This window comes from Trachurus japonicus, chromosome 12 (assembly GCF_045865225.1).
Source record: "Trachurus japonicus isolate A0001 chromosome 12, Traja_1.0".
Classification (NCBI taxonomy): Eukaryota; Metazoa; Chordata; class Actinopteri; order Carangiformes; family Carangidae; genus Trachurus; species Trachurus japonicus.
Genome location: NC_140918.1, coordinates 18,682,723 through 18,707,989, shown reverse-complemented (window position 1 = coordinate 18,707,989; position 25,267 = coordinate 18,682,723). Strand labels below are relative to the sequence as shown.

The following is a 25,267-nucleotide window of genomic DNA, read 5'->3' as shown; positions in this document are numbered from 1 at the left end:
TTCGTTCATCAGTGCTGGTGGAGCGTATCCCATGGGTGCCCCCCGAGTGCATTGAAAACCCCCAAAACCTGAGTTTAGCCACGGACAAGTGGGGCTTCGGGACCACGCTTTGGGAGATCTGCAGTGGAGGAGATAAGCCACTCAGCACGCTGGATTGTTCCAAGGTCTTAAATACAAAGGATGTATTGAAAGCATTATTTTACTGGGACTAGTTCAACATTTTAAGGAAATAAGAAAGTACGCGGAAAAAGGAGTTTGCCAAGGGCACTGCTCTCAGCTGAGAAATGGCTCAAACCAATAATCCAGAGTAAAACCATTAAATACAGATTTACTCGTTGGATTTTTGTGCCAATATAAAAAATAACATGTGGCATTTTAATTATAAAGCTTTATCTGATGTGCTGACTGTGCTAAGTTAAGCAAACTGGCTGTTGCTTCATATCTTTTTGCAGGTGGTTCTTTAAAAAAATGTTCTTGGTTATGTACGTAAAGACTTTTGCTACATTTCCTCTGCAGAAGAACCTGTTCTACGAGGACAGGCACCAGCTCCCAGCTCCCAAATGGACAGAGCTGGCGAATCTGATAAACAGCTGTATGGACTACGAGCCGTCGCACCGGCCGTCCTTCAGAGCAGTTATCAGAGATCTCAACAGCCTCTTCACACCAGGTAAGAGATAGTTTGAGGGAGAAAAAAAAAGAAAACAGGACTTTCTCCTTATACAGGTCAAGACATCCTCTTCACATCTGGCAGACAGATCATGTAGGAAATGGCCTCATGCATCTTTTTGTGTTGCAGACTACGAGCTGCTGGTGGAGAGCGACATGGTGCCCAATAGGACCAGAGGCTTTGGGTTCCCGTGGGCCTCTGAAAACCAGGAACCCGCCCAGTTTGAAGAGAGACACCTCATCTTTCTCAAGCAGCTGGGCAAAGTGAGCCATGGATACTGTGCTACACACACCGTGGACGTACAACACTTGAGTCATCAGGCCATTTTCAAACAACACACCAGAATTAAGAGCAGGGAATGAAATTCATAATAAATGACTTTATCATGTACTTCTGGCTCATGTCCTATCGCTCTTATAAGTTTGGCGCAAATTGGTTCTGTGCTTTTGCGTAACCGTCCTGATAAAGACACACAAAGATTAAACTAAAAACTTCTTGGCTGAGGTATAAATTCACAAAAAATGTTCCCAGTATTTATTGTTCTACCTGTGAATCCATCATATTTTGTGTTTTGCAAAAGGAATTTGTTATTGTTACCTACTAGGTGAGGTCATAATCGTTGTGTATGTGACAGTGTCTTCTCCCTCTGACCCCCCTGCTGCAGGGAAACTTTGGCAGTGTGGAGATGTGCAGGTATGACCCTCTGCAGGACAGCACGGGGGAGGTGGTGGCTGTGAAGAAACTACAGCACAGCACGGCCGAGCACCTCAGGGACTTTGAGCGGGAAATTGAAATCCTCAAATCTCTCCAGCATGAAAACATCGTCAAATACAAAGGCGTCTGCTACAGTGCAGGTATGCGCACACGTCTCATGACAAGTCTGTACATCTTCTATGAATTGACCCTTTGTCAAGGCCCCGCCCCCCACGGTTACTGTTGCTAGGTTGGACAAACAATGGTCACGGAAGGGTTAACTCCCATTGGAAACCATTGAAAATTAGGCAGATTTAAATTGCTTGTAAGGAAAATTTGAATTAACTTATACATCAGAAAAATTGTGTCCATGATAGAGGACAGACGTGGCTCAATAGCGATTGAACGGGCATTACCTGACTTTTCCGAAAAATGGGGTAAAATCATTGTTTTGGTCACTCACTAGCTAGTAGCTAACGACGCTAGCTAACGTTAGCTACAAGCTAATCTCCGCCGATCTCCCGTTTTTCCTCGTAAAACTTCCATACCTGTCAAGTATCCCGTTTTGGCCGGGAAAGTCCCGTATTTTACCCCTCTTTCCCGCCGTCCTCCCGTATTAGTATTTTCCCGTAAATCTCCCGTATTTTAACCCGCGTTATTAAAAAATAATAATACCCCGGGCCAGTCCCGGCGGCATCCCGGACTGGACGCTGCTATTTCGTTTGGGTTTTGTTTTTTACCTCGGAGTGGCCAACTCTCTATTAGCCTAATCCTATCTTGGTTAGCGACGATGAGCGTGCTCGTCGTCACTATGTGCGAGCACACAGCCCAAAGCCTAGGCTACATCACCGCGGCACTGACTGAGGTCCTGCTCATCAAGCTTGTAACGGGTCGACCCGCGGTTGTTGAAAAAAAAAAAAAAAAAAAGACTCGTATTCTCCTCGAACCAGCGCGTCCACACCATAGACTGTAAAAAAAACCGGTCGAGTTGTGTCGTCCATGCCCAAAAGAACAGCTAGGCAGCCCAGTCCAGAGAGCAACAGAGAGGGACAGCAGAGTAACAGGTGTGTGTGTCTGTGTCTGTAGCCTACCTGCTGTAAAAGACAGGGTAATTCTATAATCATAGAAGGCTGAAAATCCCTGGACATATCTGCTCAAATTATTCAGCAGTAAAGCTAAAGCATGTGTGGGCCTTCTGTCATATAGATCTGACAGTAGCTCCAGCTATCAAAATACAGATGAGAATAGGGCAGAAGTTGTGGAAGAAGACAGTGTGGCCTGAAAGAGCTTCATGGTGAAGCAGAGGAAAAGGGGCCTTGAAAGGCTGGTCCAGGCCAATTTTTAAAAATGAGTTTTGTTTTTGCCCACCAGCCACAGCTCCACACTAAACCAGTTCTGAGTTCACTTTAATACACTTAAGCCATTCTTGCAGTTACAATGATAGGAACCTCAGTCAGTACTGAATCTGCTTTAAAAGAGAAAAAAAAATGAAGCAATGTTGTCTTTTCCCTCTGTTTCTCCTCAGAGTACACCAGAATGCCTCATTTATGTGTTAGAAAAATAACAAAAAAAAACATTATTGTTGTTGTGACTATTGAGGTCAGGCACACCTGGATTAATCAGTTTGTCCAATAATGGCAGACGGGCTGGCTGAAGATCAGGAAGTAGTGCAGCTGTGCATAAAGCCAGTGATTTTAGCTTTCTTGTCTTAAAATGTAAGAGATAGCCTACTGGAGCTTGGTTGGGGTGGCAGCACTGTTTGCGGCGGGTGCCGGAAAATTTCCCTTATTTTCAAATCCAAAACTTGACAGGTATGAAAACTTCACAAAGTTCAAAAGACATTAGTAGCGGTAATGTTACGTTTGCTAGATAACTTTGAAGGTATTAGATCTTCTCTGTTTATGAACACGACCAGAGAGTGGACTGGAGAATGAATGAGCTTCAATAGCACTTCAGTAATACAGCCAGGGAAAAACAGGCTCACTTCTCATGAGGACTGCACACAACAACAAACAAAACTTTGCAGTTAACCCCTGACCTATGTCTACAGCTCCCCCTAGTAGACCACCCCAAACCCTATTATTAAGCTCAACTAAATACATAACAGAAGGTTAAAGTAATATGTATACAGTAGCCTACATGTTTATTGATGTCTTAGGTTTGGGGAATGGGATAAAAATGACTCCATGAATACGTTCCAGATATCGTGAGTTGCTACTGCAGGAACCCCAGGCACATTTTAACTATATTGAAAAATTATAAAGTAGTTTTTGCCGAAAAACTTGCTGTCTACCTATCTTGTTTCATAGGGTTTCATTCCAGGGTCGTCCAACCTTAGAATGTTGTGCAACATGTGACATGGGGAGAAGCGCTCTGATTGGTGGATCAGCAACCAATCAGAAGGCCAACAAAGGGTCAATTGGTCAGAAAAATCAAGGGTGTGATTATAAGTCCTGTCCTGTCGTCTTGTCAGTTGTCAGTCAACTACTGCTGCACCTGTAAAAACTGACTCAATACATGACCTATAAGGAAACTTGAAGTTGTGGCACAATATGACGAAACACTGTAATTTAAGCAGCACGAATCTTGACCTCCTCACCCGATCGGTTGACATGCAGTAACACAGGTAGAGCAAGTGAAAGAGCAATCTTTACTGACCAGCTCCTTTAGCCTAGTCTTGATTTAATATTACCACGCTTGCATGTTTTGTAATACATAATAGTTTCCACATTCGCCGCCTCAGGCTTCTGTGAATTTGTCCAAGAAACAAATAAATCTCGATTTTCCCTTAAATGTGTTTTTTTCTCTCAAGTCTCACGCTTTTTTTCTCTCTACAGGACGAAGGAACCTACGGCTGATCATGGAGTACCTGCCCTATGGCAGCTTGAGAGATTATCTCATGAAACACAAAGACCACTTTGATTCCATGAAACTGCTGCACTATGCATCACAGATTTGCAAGGTGACTCAGCGCATAATGTTACGTACCTCTTCATCATCCCACCCTGTACAGTAATGCATACATACTGGTTCACTGAGCATTTGAAACAGTGTTCCTGGAGCTGGACTCCACTCTAACCAGCCTGTAAAAACAAAGTGTCTGATGTTCAAACTAGTCTAGAACTAACAAAATGTGCTTTATATTCATAAATCCTAAATACACAATAATGACATGGATTAACTATCCTTATCCAGGGTATGGACTACCTTGCCATGAAGCGGTACATCCACAGAGACCTGGCCACCAGGAACATTCTGGTGGAGAGTGAGATGCGGGTGAAGATCGGTGATTTCGGCCTGACCAAGGTTCTGCCACAAGATAAAGAATACTACACTGTCAGAGAGCCTGGAGAAAGTCCCATCTTTTGGTGAGGATGACACATGCACACGTCTGTTAGTCAAAGTCAAAGTCAAAGTCAGCTTTATTGTCAATTCCACAATATGTACAGTGTACGGGAAATAAGAGAATCAAAATTGTGTTTCTCGCAGACAGTAAATAGACAGGAAGACAGTAAACATTTAAAAAACAATAAAACAATCTGCAAATCTAAAATACCAATCTAGAATAAATATGAAGCAATGTGTTAGCAATTCAAAATCATATTCTTGTTGGTTGAAATTTATGAGCATGAAGATTTGTCTCTTAGTTGCTGTTTTTACATACCTTACCTATCTAACCAGACAAGATTTGATGATTTAAAAATGCAGAAAATCTTACTGTTTTTTGAGCATCTTTTCATTTCATGCATTCATATCTGCCTGCTTGTTTATATATATATATTTAATTACTGTAATATTGAATCCAGGTATGCTCCAGAGTCACTGACGGAGAGCAAGTTCTCTGTGGCATCAGATGTTTGGAGTTTCGGCGTTGTCCTCTACGAACTCTTCACCTACAGTGACAAGAACTGCAGCCCACCAGCGGTACCACACTTTATCAGTTTACTTTTACAATTCAACTTTTCACCTGACTGACGAATGTAATTAAGCTATGAAACAATGGACCTGTAATTAGTTTGTACTACAGTGTTGAGGAAATCACTTGATTGAGCACTCTTCTTTGTTGCACAGTGATGTACTTAAGGATTTCAGTTTTAATTTTTCAATAGTTTCACTAAAGGTGCTTTGATTTAAAATTCTGTTCCAGGTGTTTATGGACAAGATGGGAAACGAGAAGCAGGGTCAGATGATCGTCTATCATTTGATTGACCTGCTCAAACAAGGATACAGGTTACCGGCTCCTGATAATTGCCCAAAGGAGGTTAGTGACATCAGTTATTGAGTGCCTCAATTAATGTTAAAATGAAATGTCCATTATTCACAAATAAATTCAAGGCAAATCTAAACACCCAGCTTGTATGTGAAGTTAAAATTGTTGTTTCAGAAATTGCACCAAATCAGGTCCAGCAGGAAAGTGATTGTCAGTATGCTAACATACTCACAGTGACATTACTAATACAGCAAAGCTAAGCAGGTGTAAAGTTGATCATGTTTGCTAATATTTGCTAATTACCACTAAACACAAAGTACAGCTGAGGCTGATGGGAATTCATTTTTGCTGGTATTTTGTAACCAAATGTCCGGACAAATCAAAATTTTGACCGGTTGATGGGAAAAGTCAAAAGAGATGGGGAGGTTTAAGGGATCACCAGAGTGATTTATTCACATTTCACACCACCATTTGAACCTCATGGTGGTGCTAGAGGAAAAGTCAGGGGATCAACTGAAGTCGATAGCATTCATCAAATCTCATGGCAATTCATCCGAGCCTAAAAAAAGACTCTGTCCCCTTCAGAAACTGCAAACCTGCCTTTGTGCATTAATTCTACCTGTCGTCATTTTCTATTCTTTGCTCCTCTGACGTTTCCCCTCAGATTCACAAGATGATGACTGAGTGCTGGAGCGGTGACCCGAAACTGAGGCCTACTTTCAAGACATTAATCCACAGTGTGGAGACAGTACGAGACATCAAGGACGGATGAGCGGCCTTCACGAACCTGAACCTTTGAACCGTAGGTGTCGACTCCAGGCGAGTCCGTCCTCACAGATCTGAACGGAACAACCGCCGTCTCTGCGATGTCGTGGGTTTACGGCAGCAACGCAGTCCCCGGCCTGAGGTGTACTTGTGTGTTTTTTTCCCCTCTCGGTGCTCAGCCCTGCCTGCCAGCCTAATTAACGTTTGCGTAAATTAAGACACTGGAGTGGCGGCAATATCCACTTACTTGGCACAGATGACTCACTGCTTTCTGTGGCCACGAAGTATACAAAAGATCAGACTGATTACTACACTACACCTGACTGATGCCTTCAAGAACATTTCATGATGGGATTAATCATCATCATCTCTGTGTCATATGGGGCATGCTGTGTTCTACATATTGGTATTTCTTCAGTCATTGACTGGAGAAAGGAGTAATTCAAGATTTTCTGTATCTTAAAGTTCTTGCGTTTAATGTTGAAGCCTTAATGTCAGTGCCACAAATGTAGAGATAAAACAACAAGCAGCATTTTCTTCATGTTTTGTACTTTTATGAGCACCAACTTATTTTCTTAAACCAAAGAGACCATGGGATTCTAAACAGACTGTTTACCATCTGACTGTATCTGAACCCGGAGTGGGACTGCACAGGTTTCCTCCTTCCGACGCCCAGACAGACTCATGCTTGATACTTTTTAAAGATGAAAGGCAGCTGTACTTCTATCAGGAGGAGACTCACTATGAAGATCTTTACGTGTGGTGGAGTCAGATGTTTGCTGTTACAGTGGACGTGTGTTTTATAGATATTCATTGCACATTAAACAGGATTCTGTATTTTTCGGAGTCGATGAAACAGGACAAAGAGCCTTTCAGTGGTTTGCTACAAATACACCATCCATCTACAACGAGGTGATACTTTACACAAACTGTGTGTTCTTTGTTTACAACATGGAAACAATACAATATATCAGAGAGATAGCAATAACTACTCATGAAGCTCTTCAAGAGCTGAGTGGACAGTACAGTGTCATATCGCAGACTCACACAGTGCCCTTCTAGTTTTTGAAGGATACAGGCTGTGTTGGGAAATGATGATATTGCCCACGTGATTAATTACAAATGGGTAAATATATATTTTATAAATACAGTTTGATGTTTTTAACGTTAAAAGGCTTTACTATCTGTCTGTAGATAGCTAATGTAAAAAAAGCGCCAGATGAAAGTAATGAAGCGAGGTGGGAAACTCAAGGTTTTATTTAAAACATACTTTTTGTTCAAGTCATTATTTTCTTATCAATTTTAAAATGTCAAAGAGTTTGTGTTACGATTTGCATTATATTCTTTATCGTAAATTTGTCAGTGCTAATAAGAGGGATTTTCTTCTCTCTTTTTTTGGCGTTTTATTTTTTTTAATGTTTACAACTTTACAAGCCAAATGTTATTGTGTGTGACTGTGACCTGTGTTGAGACCAACTGGTGAGAGGAAACTCAAAGTTGTGGAGGGGCATCTTTGTTTTTTTTCCTGACTTAAAGAAAGAAAAGAGAAAAAAGAATGAAGGAAGAAAAACATCAGAGGTTTTTTCATGCCATAAAAGGCAATTCACACACACACACACACACACACACACACACACACACACAAAATGTCTCATTTGTTTGTTTCAGTCTGTTGTGAATACAATTTTGTGTTTGCTTTGACTAAGATTCCAAGTTTGTTTATTTTTTTGTTTAATCATTTTTTACTCATACATCTATTAAAGTGATATACAGTATGTGCATTGCTGTGCAACATCAAATATGAGTATTTGTGAAATGTGTAAATAGTTTTTATCCAAAGTCAAAGTCATCCAAATGAGATAAAACTGGTCATTTTTCATTTATTTCAAATTTAGATTGTTGCTGTGTGAACGAAATGAAATGAAACCTGGTTTTCTCATGTGGTGGCAACATGCAGCTGCCTTTGATACATTTATATGTGTATATATTTACTTTTTATTAAACTAAACATTCTGCAGTACTATCGACTGTTTAAATTGCACTTTTGGCTTCATCACATTGTGCCCATTTACATTTAAGTCACATTAAGTATTGTGGGTTTGGTTATGGGTCAGATATGTGTGAGTGGGTAAGAGAAGAGAGAAACTCGTTTGCAGTGCTGCCTCCAGGGTGTTGACAGAAAATGATCAGGCAAGTGTAATGTTGTGAACAGAGGGCAACAATGTTTTCACCACAGCCTAAATGACATTTATGTGCAACATTAGTATGAACGTACTTTAGTCAGACTTTCTGCAGGCAAGAATATGGAAATTGCTCCAAATCCTTCCCACCTACAGTACAGTATGTAAACACGTGTTTTAGATAATAAATGATAGGCTCAACTTTTCATATTAACACAGTATTTAAAATTTATTGTCAAGGATGCTGAAGGGGGACAACGTACACACAGAACAGGATCTTTTTCTTCTTTTTTTTAAAACAAAATATGAAAGAAGAATAAATAAGACATGAGACATTAAGTTTGAGTGATGTGTGCAATTAGACATGAAGAGCTGACTACAGCCTATTAACCAGCAGACGGGAACTCGCTCTCCTTCCTCTTTACCACCTACATCCTTTCCTCAGCTGTCTATTACTGTCCATCAAACCACCTTCATGTCACGACCCCACTGCCATCACCCACCCACCCTCCTCCTCCTCCTCCTCCTCCTCCTCCTCCTCAGCACAATCGTCCAATATCATTCTTGGTACAGCCCTGGTTGCAGCACATCCCCGCCACACCCAGAGAAAAGTTCCTCTTCTTCTTACTTGCTATGGGCCACTCGGCCGCCGCCACCGCCGCCGCCGCACTGCTGTCTTGGTCACCTAAAACTAAGGCCGGCTGCGGCTTCTCCAGCAGGGCCGGCCTCTCTCCTATGGCCCCGTAAAGAGCCAGGAGGTCCGCCAGGGAGTAGGAGGAGGGGGCGACGTGGAGAGGAGAGCGACTCTCCGTGAGCTCTGCCCCGCTTTGCCAGGTGTGCTGGTTGTCCTCAACTGTGACGTCGCTGCGAGGACTCCAGTGGAAAGGGTCTGGAGGAAGGAAAAATGATGAATGATTACGACAAGGACAAACGGGACAAATGGAAATATAATGGTCATATTCAATTACATGAGCTGACCATGGTGCTGAAATATGAGGCTCTGCTCATCAGCTGTCAAACGGAAACGTGTAACCTTCTGATGTGTAATAACACACCATGTACTTTTCAATCACACAAATATAAAAAAAAAAATATGAAAATGATTCATTATAGTTCTTCTACTATTCAATCCACTTTAGTGTCACTCAAAAATGTATTTCCTCACAATATTTCTGAGCTACATCAGACTTTTGGGTGTAAGTGTGCACATATTAAACAATTAAAGGAACTTGCAGTGATCTCGACCCACCTGAGTCCCCGTCCGTGGATCGTCTCCACCTGGAGCCTCCGCAGGTAAAAATGACCGCTCTGATGAACTCTCTCCCGCACAGTTTCACCCCGTAGTCCCTCGGTACGATCAGTCTGCTCATTACATCAGCCTTCACACAGTTGCATATGCCACCGACGCACACCACAGCCACGGCAAGAGTCAATCTCCACAGCATCTTTGTGTTTTTCTCCTCACTCGTCCTGAAACTCAACAGGAGGAGCTGCGTCTCGTGTCTTGAGCTGCACCGGTGGGTCAGCTGCTCTCTCTCCGACCTCAGATCTGATTTTCAAATCCTTCCTTCTCTTTCCTTGATGGTTTTCTTCAGCTGTGTTGTTTCTGCTACAGCCTGTTGACTCTGCTCCACTTGTAAAAGATGCTTCAGTTTGTCTCGTCTGGTGCTGCAGAGCCGACTTTGGTTTCCTCTTCTTGGTCAGTGGACACAGGCTTTTATAGTCCAAGTCACTAGTTCACTCACCTATACTCTCACCCCCACCACCCCTCTCTCTCTGCCTCCCTCCTTCCTTCGTCCTCACACACACGTCATTCAGATTGATGAGAGTGACGTACTTGGGGTTATTTCTTTGCTGAGGTAACATTAGGGGAATAGTTTTATATCAATTTACACATACTAACTTATCTCAACTCAGAAACAACTGTGAAGAATCATAAGCTTCTATTAACACAGCGTGAAGCTCTGTAAAGGCAAAAGTTTGGGTTTGGTTTGGCATCAAAGCAACACCAATGTGACAGGATGATTTTTCTTTGTAATATTTCTTTTTTTTTTATTGAATTCACAAATAAAGTTTCAATGAGGTCAAACATGAGTAAAATCATTTCTGAATACACATTGCATAAATATCAGCACCTTGGAATATTTTACATCCATTTAATACCAACATGATGATACAGATTAACGTTACATACAGGTGCTACCTGGAGCTTTGTCATGAGGCTCAATATTGGCAAGTTAAAGCGTTTGTTTTTAGGTATTATGACCAAACGTTTTCGAAATGTAGTTTGGTGTATCTCTGCTGCCTTGAGAATCTTTGCAATTTAAGCTCCATTACGTAATATTTTGTATTTTAAAAAATCATTTTGATCACTGAGTGAATCAGTTAATAGCCCTGGAAATATTAACCATAATATAACACGGTGATTAGCTGCTTCTTCTTCTGCAAATGCTGTTTAAATTATTTGCTAACATTTTCATTTTGGGTCTTCATACATCAGAACATGAAAAATATATATATACGTTTCCTGTGTGTATGCGTCAGCGAGTTCTCCCACCCTCCCCTTCCTGCTCTGCTCACGTTTTAGGACTTTTACTGTCTAATTATTGTCATGAATGGAGCGTACTGACCATTCAGATCAGGTTTGGAGCAGGAGAGCGCCACAGCACAGTTTATGTTACTTCAATAGGAAATGGAATTGGCAATGGCAATAGTTTGCTTACTTTATATTCACATGATAAACATATAAACCATGATTAGATTGTAATTTGTGAGATAAATAAATGAAAGGGAAAAAGGGGGTATATTAAGCATTAGTTAAGCATTAAATATGGAATTCATAATTTATAACACATTAATACTCATGCCTTATAAATAAGAAATTCAGTATTAATTCATGCTTAACTAATGCTAGTGTGTACTCAAAAAAGGTTATAATAATCATCTGCTCACATCGGACAGGCATGATGACTATGAGCTGTATCAGATGTTTTGAGTGTGATACTCCTGTGCCCTCTAGTTGTCATAAATTACTTGATGCAGCTTCAGAAGAACAAATATAAGAATAATGACGTGTACAATGTTATCTGAGGGAATCGTATCAAAATGTTGGAGCACACAGTGACAGATACAAATATTCATCGAACAGATGTGTTTCATGGTTTGGACTGGTGCTCTGATCAGCTCATCTGCTGAATCTATCTCAGTCATACAGTAGTTTGGCTGCTGATGCACTTTCAACAACAAAAACATGCACAAAAACAGCAACCCACATTATTTCTATAATTATTGACACTGAGGCTAATTTGATGTGAGATCCATGAGAGAGAATTAGTGCAAACCATGGACTCAGTAGTTGTATAAAGTAAAGGCAGATGGTATGTGACTGTTTCTTTGTGAAAGCAGTATGGGTGAATGCACTGACCGGACTTTTTTTTCTGATTTCCTCTCAAATAACAAACATGTCACTTCTCCAAGAAGGAGGCAAGGCTGCTTTTAGCCCGGCGGGCCTTCTCTATGCTGTCAAAGGTTGGAGTCCCCAGTGGCAAGTCCAGACGGTCATGTTCAGAGGCCATGATAGTCTCAGCCTCCCCTGAAGGACGAACAGAAGAACAAATACAGTGTGTTGTGATGTGGCAAACAGATGTTTGTCAAACTACTATTTTCAGCTTGTATGTGTCCATTGTGTGAACACACAGAGATTTAAATGTTACATATGCACTCTAAGTGCATGACCAATGTTAGTCGAAATCTACAGCAGAACTAGCTTTTATAATAAGGATATTTCTGTTTGATAATCTTTTTTTCATAATTGTGGATATCAGTGCAACGCCTGTCATGTTTTAAAAAGATGTTGTATTGCTCAGAAACAGGATTTCAAAGTGTGGGTCACCAAAACTAAGTGATGTTACACATAAACATGCATAGAAAATCTGACACAAGCAGACAAGATTTCTAGTCAGCAGTTTGTTTGCGGGTACCAATGGTGACCGTGTGGTTTACCTCTCATACGATAAATAAGTGTCCCGTAGGCGCTGTCCATCTGGTAGGCAAATATGAAGCCAAGAGGAATGATGGGAGCCAACATGGCTGGTTTCTTTCTTTTAACAGCCCTGAAGACACAAAGACGAGTAAACATCAATCATTTTCCACTGTCAACATGTGATGTCAGAAGAGTCAACCTGTGTTCCGTATTAAAATGTGCACAGTAACACATAAAAACACTTTGAAATTGGCAAAAAGACACAAATATTTGAAGCCAAACTCATAAAACAGCCACTAATATGTGTTATGTTGCCATAGCACCACCTATGGGTTGCTTTTGGCTTATAGTATAGTACAGTAATACAAAAAAGGGGTAACACTGAACAAATTGCAACAGAAGCAAACTCAACTGATTTTGTATCCTCAACATGTCCTGAGTGAGGGGAAAAAAAGTCCCAGAGAATCCCATTAGGGGAAAGTTTCAAAAAAGACCCATTCATTATTTTTCTCACCTGAATAAGGTAACATTTTAAACCTTTAGATATCTCCATGAAAATTACTGAGTTGATTACTTACATTAAGACAAACAAAAAATGTATTACAAGTTTTTTGAAATTCTTTGTTAACATGAGCAAATTTGCATAAATTCCACCGTTTTGACGGCAGCCTGAAAATTGGAATGAGTTGACTCCAGAGGTTCATAAAGGGACCTGTGTATTGTCTTGAAATTTCGGACCAAGTCACAGAGTTTACTTTCACTTTTGTCAACTTACCAACTGTAGCTTTAATGAGCTAGGGCGCTTAGGCTACCATGTAAAACGAGTGCTTCCGCAGCGACGGATTCAAATCCAGTCCACGTCCTTTGCTGCCATCTCTCCACCCCCCTTTCACATATATCTCTCTATCTATCATTAAAAGTGAAAATGCCAAGTATTTTTTTTAAAGAACTGTTCAATCAAAACAACCATCAAAAGATAAGAGTCCTTCTCCTTAAGATAGGAGGCGGAGCATGTCATACCTGCTCTACTAAGGATGTGGCTGTCTTGAAAAATTGCAGTTTTCTTGAAATTTAAAATGGTTTCTTGTCGGTTGACCGATGGAGTCAACTCATTCCAATTTCCATGCTGGTACCACCACAGCACCTTTATATATACACATGTGCCGTTAAAATGGTGGAATTTCTGCAAATTTCTGCAAATTCGCTCACGTTAACAAAGTATTTCAAAAAACCTTTTTGTTTGTCTTAAAGCAGAAGTAAGCGATCCGGTGGTTTTGGCTAACTTCTTGTCAGCCGATGGAGTTAGCAGTCCCCGCCCTCGTCCCTACGTCACCACATTCACGCGTATCCCTTGGCTGCACACACAGAGAGGACCGCCCCTTTATGCCGTTCTCTCTCCTCATTGGATAAAGGTTGTAGATACAAGGAAAGTTTTCTCCTCGGCTTACAGCAGAGCAGAGTGACTGACAGACCCGTGTTTCAGACCAATAGTAAGTGATTGCCGTCGGAAGATATAACTATTTAAGACTTATATTAACACAAACATTCCGCTTACTTCTGCTTTAATGTAAGTAATCAACTCTGTAATTTTTATGGAGATATCTAAAGGTTAAACATTTTACCCTATTCATGTGAGAAAAAAAATTAATAGGTGTATGAATGGGCTATATTTTGGTCTTTTTTCGAAACTTTCCTCTAATGGGATTCTTCAGGGCTTTTTTTTCCCTCACTCAGGACATGTTGAGGATACAAAATCAGTTGAGTTTGCTTCTGTTGCAATTTGTTCAACCTTTTTTTCATAAAATGACTGGACTATTATAGCGCCACTGAAGTTCAATGTAGCTTAACTTGATGTGACTCCTGTGTCTAACAGACGTCACACACAGGGCCACAGCAGAAAAGGCCACTGGGCTACAACGTGTGATTGCTTAAGTATCGGAGCTGTGAAGAGTCAGTTGAGTGAGGATCGCACTTCGCAGCTGTCGCACATGGGCCGGCACAGGGTTGTTCTCTCACTGTGTGTTATGACTAAACACTAGAACCAGGTCACGGCGAGTGAATCTTATCTGAAAACAAAAGACGTGACAAAAGAGGAGCCGTTACTAAACTCACCCGACGGTGAGTCCCACCGCAGCCACTGAGAAGAAGGTACCAAAGTATTTGAGAAACTCTCTGGACCAGGCGATCTGCATTGCCATCTGTCTCTCCCTCATCTGGTTCTGCATCAGGATCTGGCGCTCCATCTGCACACACACAGACACACACACACAGGATAGAGGACAGAGAAGACCTTGTGACTCTCAATGTGGAGCTTTATAACATGAAATATTTATGATCAGAGAAAAAAAAAAATTTGATTCCACAAACAAATTAATAAATTAAATTCCCCAAACAGTAATTGGCATTTCTGGTACTAATTGGCATTTACTGCCAGCAGCAATGCCAACATGTTTAAGAACCAGTATCTTCTATACATAGTTTGTCCGACAGAGATGAAGAGTGCAAACTGTTACTCAGTACATCATGGTCACATTTCTTTAATGCATTCATTTAAATCATGCATGTGTTTCTTTACAAAGAAAGAATAGTGACTGATGCATCATTTTCACATTATGCAATCTTCAAAATACTAATATTTTTCATTTATGTTAATAGAGAGGACAATGCAGAAGTCTAGAGATTAGAACTTGCAATACATCAAATTAAAACAAACAAACAAAACCCCAGAAAAGATGCGAGGTCATTGGTAGAGACACAGGAGGTATCAGAGACAAAGAAATGGGCTCAGACACATTGTGTCCATGCTGCAGCACTTCAGTCAGATGAGTCTTTTGTCTGCCGTTTCCTGTTTAACACAAACTCACATGTACGTGCACACAAGTCTCAGCTTCCTGCGTAGCAACTGCTATTGAGCCGACTGAGTGACATTCTCATTTAAAAAGCCTTTCTTCTCAAAAAGTGAACGTGTCAAAGATGAGCCTTTGTTTTCACTTGAGGAGACAGTGACACCAGCAACTGACTGATGATGCTGAAGGTTGAAAAAGAAAAGAGACAAAAAAAAGCCATTCAAATGAGTTGATGACATAAGATAATGACGTAAATTACAGCATGTCAGAGATTCCGCATTTTGATTTCTGACTTTTTTTTTTTTTTTTGCCCACGTTCATGATCAGTTCTGGATATTTGTGTTAATGGCAGAACATGACTTGGCACTGAAGCCAAAGTGAATGAAATTAAATAGGTGGAGCCTGTTAAACAGAGACTAATGGACCCTCTTCAAGTGTCTGGGTTTGAGGTTTCTATAGAAAAGAAACTGATGAAAAAGTCCAGTAAATGAATAAATTAAAAAAAAAAACACTTTCACATTTAATATGCCACTTACATTATAGCAAGCAACTGACATAAGTAAATATGTTCATGGAGCATTACGATAATGATAAAGTTACTGTAAAGTTTTAAGAGAAAAGCGAAATGAACAAAGTGGAAGATGATGGATGAAGATGAAGAACAACAGAGATCATTTAGCAGGTTTTATAAGGGAGTTGGCCTCACACTGACCAACACCCAGCACCAAATGTGTTTAACTTGTCAGGCAGGATGAATAATGGTGAGTATTACCATGGGGAGCTACAGTGAGTGTTGACAGTAAAAGGCTGATCAGTTACACAGCCGGAGGGGTAATGGTTCCCAGTTCTGGGATTTAAAAAAAAAAAGATAAAGAATGACGCAACATACCGTATTCCATATAAAACATATTTTTCATTGCCCTCAAGACTGTTCAAATATTTAGTCTAGTTTGATATAGTACTGTATTTCATCCATTTCACTGCTTTTGGAGTTGCTGTCTTTTTTGCTGACACTTCTTGACCTCCATGTTTGAGCTTTTCACTGTTCTTTCATTGTTGTCCTAGTATTGGTGTCAGTCTTTTAAGTTACAGACTTTATTTGACTTCATGCAACTATGAACAGCCAAAGGCAACAGCCACAGTATGTCATTGTTTGATTTATCCACTTAGAAACAGACTCATACTGTGTCAACACAGGCAAATGTTGAGTCCCGTCTCTCAGACTGAAGAAAAATATAATACTTGGGATATATTAGTTTTACATACAGTATTTTCTACCACTATCATTGGGCAAATCTAATTAACTAATCAAATACCTTCAGTGATTAATACATGGTGTAATTTGTACCCCTGTTGTGACCATATGAAGAATATCACGTTGGGTAATTTGCTGACTTTAAGTACTTGGCCTCTAATAAATGTCAGTCACACGAGTAGGAAAGGCCTAAAATGAGGGAAACAGCTCAGGAGGGTTGAGCTGTAATGAGGCCGAGACGTCACAGGCAGGTCAAGGTACAGTAAAAGCCAGTTGTGATAATGATACACAATCAACGCTTAAATCCAGTGCAATTTTTAAGTATCCTGTTAGACTGATTATGGAGAGGTCAATCAACATTATTCAAATACAATGAGTAACACATAACACACAGTGTATCTACGGCAGCTGTTGCTGCAGAATGACACGTTCACAAACTTTCTCCTGAAACTGGTTATTTAGCAGAACTGATACTTCTCCGTTTACCGAGTGAGATAAATGTCACAACTTCCTGACCGTCTACACATCAGCTTTGCAGTTGGATGATGAGTTGTGATACTCCCGTCTTTATCTGTTAACCCGCTGTTCATCTGTTACAAATGTCAGCACTGAGACAGTTGTGTAATACTTGCTGAGCCCAGCAGTTGGCACAGTATGTTTATTTCCAGTTGCTGTAGATAGATAAGCCTGGTGTACGAGGGCTCAAATGTGAACAATAAAGCAAAACCTCAATTTATCCACTGCATTTCATACAGGTGGCTAAAATCTGAGGGTAGCAGGTAACATAAAAATATAACTGTCACATTATGGGGAAATTAAAATCTTTAGTTACACCCCTACTTATAACTTACAATAAGAGTAATAACACTTTTAGAATTAAATATCAAATTTTCATGGACATCCCATCATGGCCCAGCAACAAAAATCTTTGTGAAGAAGTTTCTATTAACATTTTTGATGCTTTTGATCATCGTGAAATGTGCTGCTACTTGGAAACCACTGCTGTAACTCTCAATCTCCAGGAAGCAGGGTGCTATCAACGGGGAGACATGTTCATTATTCAATATAGATAAGTCTGAGGGGAGTAGAGTTTGAAAGGACAAGATGTTAAAATAACAGAGTTCATCCTCCTTGACATAATGATGCCTCCTTTAAGTTACACTAAACTGAAAGGGAAACCAAATGCAGCAGCAGTGAGGTGAGTGACAAGATTAATTATGTTTCGATTTGGACTGTTTCCCATAGGCAGCAAGGGGAACTTACAGGTCTATTCCCAGGGCTACTATGGTCCTGACGAGAGAGAAATGTGTAAGAAAGGGTTTCTGGTGACAGTGACAGAGACCTCACCTTTTGTGAAGTCATCTCTTCTCTGCCTCATCTAGGTCAGAAAAAAGGAAACAGTGAAGAGATACTGGACGTTCAAACTTAACAAACTATCTGGAAACTACCCAGTTCCTGCCAGTGCCATTATCTCATCTTTTTGAGTCCCCTGCTAATAAAATTTCTTATAAAGAGGGGATAAAACATCCCAGTGGAGATCCCAGGAACTATTTTGTATAATAAGTTATAATAAGATATTTAGATAAACTGCGATTGGAAAACAAAAGAAAAAACAAAACCCTTAGCCATTCAGAAATTTGCTTCTGTCTTGCAGTATAAAGAAATGGCATATAATTGTCATTATTGCTAATTCATGTGAAAACAAAACAGTGGATGCAGTATGAATTTTGCTGCTACTTTTAACCAAAAACATTTAAACAATAACAATATTATTAACCAAAAAAGTCTCCTTTCTCTACTGTCTCCGGCTTAGCTAGTTAAAGGACAACTCAAATTCAACCTGGGGCTATAGCTCTCTAATATTTTAGGTCTAAAAGAAGGAATCTGAAGATTTTCTTTTTAATGTCTCCTGTTTTGCAGTAGTTCTGCCTGTCCCCGCATCGACACAGCAGGAATGAATGGGAGCGGACAGATCTTACACCGTTTAGGCTCTTTGCTGTACATCTCTCGAAATCAGATGGCTATTCAAACATACACCGAGGGGTTTGTTTACTTCAATTAAAGGACAATTCCAGGCGAATTCAACTCGGGGGTGTATTTTCCTATCATTTTAGGTCTAAAAGAAGGAATCTGAAGATTTTCTGTTTAATCGCTCCTGTTTTGCGGTAGCTGTGTCTGTCCCCGCATCGCCATGGCAGCAATGAATGGGAGTGGATGTAAGTTCCGCTGTTTAGGCTGTTTATAGCCCTCAAAGCCGCAATTTTTTTCCACAGACAGCGTCAGATGGCTACTCAAACATGCACCGAGAAGTTTATTTACTTCAAGCAAGCCGACATGTTTGTAAAACTAGATCTAATTCAAAGTCTCCCGGAGTCTCGCACGAGACCCAGTTGCCGTGCTCGGTGTGTTCACATGCAGTGGGAAAAGCTACCGTTTGTGTCATAAACACAGGAATATCAACTCTTTACTTCCTTCAAGTAAAAAAAAATTCTCGCCGCATGTTTGAGTAGCCACCTGACGCTGTCTGTGGAAAAAAATGTACACTTGAAGCAAGTAAAGAGTTGATATTCCTGTGTTTACGACACAAGCGGTAGCTCCTACTGCGCCTGAATACACCAGCACTGCAACTTCGGGCTCGCACGAGACTCCGGGAGACTTTGAATTAGATCTAGTTTTACAAACATGCCGGCTTGCTTGAAGTAAATAAACTTCTCGGTGCATGTTTGAGTCTCCATCTGACGCTGTCTGTGGAAAAAAATTGCGGCTTTGAGGGCTGGAAACAGCCTAAGCAGCGGAACTTACATCCACTCCCATTCATTGCTGCCGTGGCGATGCGGGGACAGACACAACTACCACAAAACAGGAGCAATTAAACTGAAAATCTTCAGATTCCTTCTTTTAGACCTAAAATGATATGAATATACACCCCCGAGTTGAATTCGCCTGGAATTGTCCTTTAAGCAGACATGTTTGTAAACGGAGCTGTAATACAAAGTCACGCGAAGTGTCGCGAGAGTCAAGTTGACGGCTAACTATGTTTACAGGTCTTCTGAAGCTCTCCCGTTTGTTTTATCAACAAAGGATTTTTTTGGTCCGAAATTTCCACACATTAAAAAATAAATTCAACCTAATGTTGTGTCGATCATGTTTATACACCAACTCCGAAACTTTCATCCGTCATTAATTTTTCCGGAACAGGTTTGATTTTCTGTGTTTTTCGCATCCGAGAAAATGCTTTCTGACCAATCACATCTTTGTTTCAAGACTGTTAGGCCTCGCTAAGCTGCCTGCCTGTGTGTGTGTGTGTGTGTGTGTGTGTGTGTGTGTGTGTGGCAGCTCTCTTTGCTCTTGATGTCCTCTCAGGATTGGATGGACATTTCTTTTTCTCTTTTTTATTACTCGACAAGTGAGAGGACCACAAAGTCACCCTCACTGTGATGCGGGGACAGACAGAACTACTGCAAAACAGGAGACATTAAAAAGAAACATTTTCAGATTCATTCTTTTAGACCTAAAATATTCGGAAACTATGGCTCCAGGTTGAATTTGCCTGGAATTGTCCTTCAATGCTTATCTGTACTTCTAACTGCAGATGGCAACTAGGTAAAAACTGACTCCAGTGCAGGTGCTTTAAACTGCACATACAGTGGGGAAAATAAGTATTCGCTGATTTTGTGAGTTTGCTCCCCCACAAAGAAATGGATGGTAATAGAAATATAATCATATAGGTTATAAATTAGTTAATAAATATCAGCAGTGGATCAAATATTTATTTTCCCCATTGTAAGTGAACAGCACACAAAACTGTAACGCTGACTTACATGTCAGAGGCTTCTACCAACACGTGGTGAGGCTGGTCTCTGGTTAGCTTGTGACAGCTATAAACCAATATTCTTCATATTTCCTGGGTTAAATTACAAATGTATCTATAAACATGAGCATTGAATTGACTGATAAAAGACTGAAGACTGTTTTATTTTCTTATCATAAGCTGTGCCAGCAGAATCTCCTCTCCATCCGGAAACTCAACACCCTCTCTGGTGGGCCCCACCTACGCTCTCCTACTATCAAAGCATCAAAGAGCCGGTCCTCATCTATTTGCTCCATCTGCTACTTCACCACACACAGTTGTTACCAACAGGAACAAACTCATCAAAACCACAAACACACACATTTACTAATCCACTTCCAACCCCACAGATGTGAACATGAATGCTGCTCATTTGGACAGAATCACAGATTCAGCATGACTGAAATTTGGGTATTTCAGAATTTCCTCTCCCTAGCTCTAACACACATGATATAAATAGTAAAACGATATGAACCATATTTCTACATAAAATCCCTTTTTATTCATTCAAGGGGAAGCCAAATAACAACTAAATGTTGTCAAAAAAGCAGCCATATAAGAAAATTGCCAATATAAAATTGTCTAAAAATGGCAAAAATCTTGATTTAATTGAATTTAACCTGGAATTATCTGATAAAATATTAAGTAATTGGGGCTATTAATCCATTGTCTCCTATATACTTGATCCTGTGAACACATTGCCATTGGTATCAAAATCACATTTTTATATTCCATCCAGGTTTGTTTTTATGAGGTTCTGTATGACTGACAGTTTTATTCACCAAGGTGACATGGCAACAATCTGTTGACCTTTAACCATGTGCGATTCATAAGTGGACAACATCATGTCTCCTGGTGAAATCACGAGGGATGACCAAGCAGCGGATGACTGCGAGACAGTGACTTGAAAAAGCGGTGAAGAAAAAGTGAAAGAAAGAAATGAGCCACGATGAGTCCGCTCCGAAGGTGACGAGGTAAGAACAGAGCTGACACACGAGCGGGAAATGCACTGACATTTTCTAAAGGCTGCGAGCTACACGGAGCGGTACGTTATTTGGAAGACTGCTGTACACAAATCTTTTACCGAAAGGAGAGAGGGAAAGAGAGGGCATGTTGTATTTTGAATCACCAATTTAAATAATACTGGATGTTTTTAAGTTGAAAAATGAAAAAAGAAAAATCATTTCCCAACATTCGATTAATTGTGGGGGTTCCTCAGGGTGACAGTGTTTTCCCTAGAACTTTTTTTTTTGTCCCAACTGTACAAAACAACAGGAAATATTACCAAATATCAGAAAATATGATGATGACGTTTTGAACTGGCATTTTCGTCATCATTATTTTTAAGCTTTTTTTTGATGAGTTAGTTTTTGTGCCAAACTGCCATAAATACAACTTTCATTTATTGTGTAATCTAGTGTTTGTGTTAGTTGTAGAGGTGATCACAGTACTGAAAAACCAATAAATGACATTAAATCTGCTGAAAAACCTTGTGAAAAGGAGCTCACCTGCCTTACACTCAAACCCACTTAAGCAAAGAGACTGTGAATAAAAAGCACAACCCTGTGATTATCAATCAAGAAGAAAAACATCATTCATGTCATTTTAGAGCTGCCACTTATCCTCAAGACATGAGTCATACAAGAAAAAAACCATATCCAGTGGATTTTCAAGAAATGTTTAAGATAGGTCTGTGATTCAGAGACAATGCCCAGTGACTTTTACTTAAAGGTCCACAAGGCGAGAACGTGGCAAGGATCAATTAGCTATGACTGATGTGCATTGAAAACACTGGCAAGCAATCATCTTTGACATTTTAATGCAGTGGGAGGCAACAGTGATGTTTCGTAGATATTCTTAAATTGCTGGGGTCAATCTTCCTTTTTAGATTTGGTGATGTCAAAATACAATTTTCAACAATGTTGAATGTGAAAAAGCTGAGAATTTATTTTCTGCTATAAGCAGCACTCCACCCTTAATGACACTGAGGATTTTTTTTTATTCTTAATAATTAATCTATGAATATATATTTGTATTATTCAAGATGAAAGATGAAGTTTAATAAATCAAATTACCAATATAATTTAAGGAAAGAGACTGACCATTTTTAAATGAGAAATGTCTTATTAATCTGCACAGAAAGAATATTCACAGCTGTGAATAACAAATATGAAAGTATCTGTATGAAGTTGAGCCAATGAAACAATGTGGACATACAATGGCAATGTTTAAACATGTACCTAATATTCACCTGTGAGTCATTGCCACGACCCAAATGAGGGTGCTCTGAAACTCAATTGCCAAACATTTGCCATCACTGAATAATATTCGTCATCATCTACCACATTTACGGCGGCGAGGGCATCAGAAAATTAAGGAGCAGACAACACAACAATCCTCCTGGGTGTAAGTCGGATATAATGTCATTGGTGTTATGACAGTCACACATCCCACCTGCTGCTCAGCAGCTTGCAGGCACAAATAAATCACAACAAATTGGCCCCCAAAAGGAGAGGAAAAAACACAATCTCTCATTTAGAGGAAAAAATAATAATATGAGTGCAATAAAACCTGTGGTCTCTAAATGGAAATGCTGACATTCAAACTAGAACATGTATGGCTGGTTTTGACGCCATGTGATTCAGGAAAAGAAAAGAAAGGGTTGAAAAAGACAGAAAGAGAACAGAACAATATGATGGCCTGTTTTCAAATAAAAAATAAAAAATACAATAAAAAATTCCCCTAGTACATGTGGCCTGAGTTGGCTTACTCTGGAATATTACATAGCCCGACACATTGTCTGGTCATTTAATTAAACAGATCATTTTAGGAATATTACCTTATTCATTAGTTCATTTATAATTCATTTAAAACCCTGAAAGACAGTGTCCTGAGGTACAAACACACAACTAAAATCAAATGCAAATTAAATAAGGTGGAAAAATAACAATGATGAATGAAAAAAAAATATGACAGAGGGACACATACCATAAACTGAACAATAAGAATGATAATGACATAAGATATTACAATTTTAAAAGAATTATGTCACTTTAAAAACTGTTAAATTACAAAGATAAGTCTTTCTTTAAAAAAAAAAAGCCTTCAAGCATGTGCAGGTATCACAATGAGACACAGGTAAATTGCAAAAAGAAAAAAGACTTTTCACTCACCTGCAGCCGTGCATTGTGGAGCATGAATTCCTGCTGCTTTTTCAAGTTTGCATCCATGGATTTAGACAGTAGAAACCCCATGGTGGGGGTTGGTGCTCACCTGAGGACACAAAACACACAAAATCACACTGCAGCCACAACAACATGAGGTGACACACCAAACATACACACACGTGAGTATATGCATTTAAAGGCAAGAGAGGTTTAACAATGCGTTTATACACTGCCAATGTGTCACTGTAGTGTAACACAACACAGTCACTATACAGCATGTGTCTGTGCTCCACTGCTAATGCACGTTTAGCTAGATAGGTGCTAACAGCACTGAGGCTAAACCTCATACACGGCTCTGTGCTTTGGCTAACAATATGTGCTAATATTCATTAATGAAGTAGCTTCCTAATATTTCACATGATATATTAAGCTTCGGTGGTTTTTCGTCGTGACAGGTCGCTTCCCTCAATGAAAATGAAAAAAACTTGACATACCTAACAACACACTTTAGAGAAGGTTAAGCTGTGTAATATTGTAGTGGTGGCAACAAAAGCAGCGCTACTGTGGATTCAAGGGCATGGCTCTGTCAAAACTTGTGTACGGAACAGCAGCTAACTTCCCCTCCACTCTGTCAAGTATCATGTGGCCCGGACCGGAACAAATAAAACACCTCACATCCGGTCAGACTTTCAAAATAAAACGGAAAATATAGGCTACCATAGCAATCATTAAGAGATGATTCTTTACAAATGTCCAAAACTAATGGCAGAGGCATTGATAGTAGAGTTAGTAAAATTGTAGGCTATAATTCATTGTAAACTCATTGTAAAACAAATGGGTACCATTTGCGAAATCACATGTGATTAACAGGAAATCACAAATTAACAGAAGTCACCAAATTATGAACAGGTAGGCTGGCCTATGTTCAAAGTGAGAATTAAGAAACACACGTCTTCTCAGTGCAGTGGTGGTGATACAGAGGTAGAGTGACTTACACACCATGATCCCAGGCTGGTTGGTTGAGAAATGGCGCTCTCTGTTGGTCAGTGTGGGTCTCAGACCTCAGAGGACTGAGAAAATAGACTAGTTAATTGTTTTGCATTTGTGTGAAACTGGATATGAAATTATAAGAACCATTTTCAGTATAGATTTTTTCTAGGCTATACAAACATAGGTTTATCTGCTGATCTAGCTGATCTGTAATGCTACAGACTGAAGTGCTACCTTGTTCAAGTGACAACAATATTATCAATTTCCATTATCTTTATTGTAACTTACATTAATTCAAGCAGAAAGTATATTTTTTATGAAATATTAAGTGGAACCGAGTGAAAAGTCTACACCTACATGTAGAGATGAAGAAATGTTGTTGGCTTTGTAGACGAGCAGTAGCCTACTTATATTGTAGGTATAGCTGAATGAACTTTGCACCTTAACGTGCAGGTGGGGCTATAGGCTATTGTACCTTTGTGGGAAAGTAAACATTCAATTTATTTAAGTTCTGCTCAATTAGCCTAGTTAAAGTGAAAATGCTTTGGACTCATTTGATATCTTCATGCTTCAGTGAACTATATCAAGGCACGCTATCTTTTTTCATCAAATCATCACAACAGCGTTTTCTAACATTTATCAAACGCCAAGTAGGCTACACC

General features: G+C 39.8%; 3 protein-coding genes across 3 annotated transcripts in view; 1 reads left to right on the top strand and 2 right to left on the bottom strand.

Annotated features, from left to right (window-relative positions):
- jak2a (Janus kinase 2a) overlaps nt 1-8,355 on the top strand; it is a 36,162-nt gene extending 27,807 nt beyond the window's left edge. Inside the window, exons 16-24 of the mRNA XM_085793718.1 lie at nt 13-164; nt 517-667; nt 797-930; nt 1,332-1,521; nt 4,198-4,322; nt 4,556-4,728; nt 5,167-5,284; nt 5,508-5,621; nt 6,235-8,355. Coding sequence (XP_085649844.1) covers nt 13-164; nt 517-667; nt 797-930; nt 1,332-1,521; nt 4,198-4,322; nt 4,556-4,728; nt 5,167-5,284; nt 5,508-5,621; nt 6,235-6,342 — 1,265 coding nt within the window. The 3' untranslated portion in view covers nt 6,343-8,355. The remainder of the gene's footprint in view (nt 1-12; nt 165-516; nt 668-796; nt 931-1,331; nt 1,522-4,197; nt 4,323-4,555; nt 4,729-5,166; nt 5,285-5,507; nt 5,622-6,234) is intronic.
- Nucleotides 8,356-8,727: 372 nt separating this feature from the next.
- rln1 (relaxin 1) lies at nt 8,728-10,214 on the bottom strand. Its single transcript, XM_085793719.1, has 2 exons — nt 9,765-10,214; nt 8,728-9,404 (listed from the first exon to the last, which is right to left on the bottom strand). The coding sequence occupies exons 1-2, from the start codon at nt 9,958-9,960 to the stop codon at nt 9,055-9,057; spliced, it is 546 nt and encodes a 181-aa protein (XP_085649845.1). The 5' UTR covers nt 9,961-10,214; the 3' UTR covers nt 8,728-9,054.
- Nucleotides 10,215-11,686: 1,472 nt separating this feature from the next.
- On the bottom strand, nt 11,687-24,264 carry plgrkt (plasminogen receptor, C-terminal lysine transmembrane protein). Its single transcript, XM_085793720.1, has 5 exons — nt 24,110-24,264; nt 23,622-23,721; nt 14,610-14,740; nt 12,518-12,627; nt 11,687-12,107 (listed from the first exon to the last, which is right to left on the bottom strand). Exons 2-5 carry the CDS (start codon nt 23,700-23,702, stop codon nt 11,980-11,982), a joined length of 450 nt encoding a protein of 149 aa, XP_085649846.1. The 5' UTR covers nt 23,703-23,721; nt 24,110-24,264; the 3' UTR covers nt 11,687-11,979.
- Nucleotides 24,265-25,267: the final 1,003 nt, after the last annotated feature.

Excerpts from the sequence above, each read along its gene's own strand:
- rln1 (XM_085793719.1), bottom strand. The coding sequence starts at position 9,960 with ATGCTGTGGAGATTGACTCTTGCCGTGGCTGTGGTGTGCGTCGGTGGC. Across the intron at positions 9,405-9,764 it reads ATCCACGGACGGGGACTCAG|ACCCTTTCCACTGGAGTCCT; the intron begins GTGGGTCGAGAT and ends TCCTTCCTCCAG.
- plgrkt (XM_085793720.1), bottom strand. The coding sequence starts at position 23,702 with ATGGGGTTTCTACTGTCTAAATCCATGGATGCAAACTTGAAAAAGCAG. Across the intron at positions 12,628-14,609 it reads GCGGTGGGACTCACCGTCGG|GGCTGTTAAAAGAAAGAAAC; the intron begins GTGAGTTTAGTA and ends TTGTGTCTTCAG. Across the intron at positions 12,108-12,517 it reads ACTTATTTATCGTATGAGAG|GGGAGGCTGAGACTATCATG; the intron begins GTAAACCACACG and ends TTCGTCCTTCAG.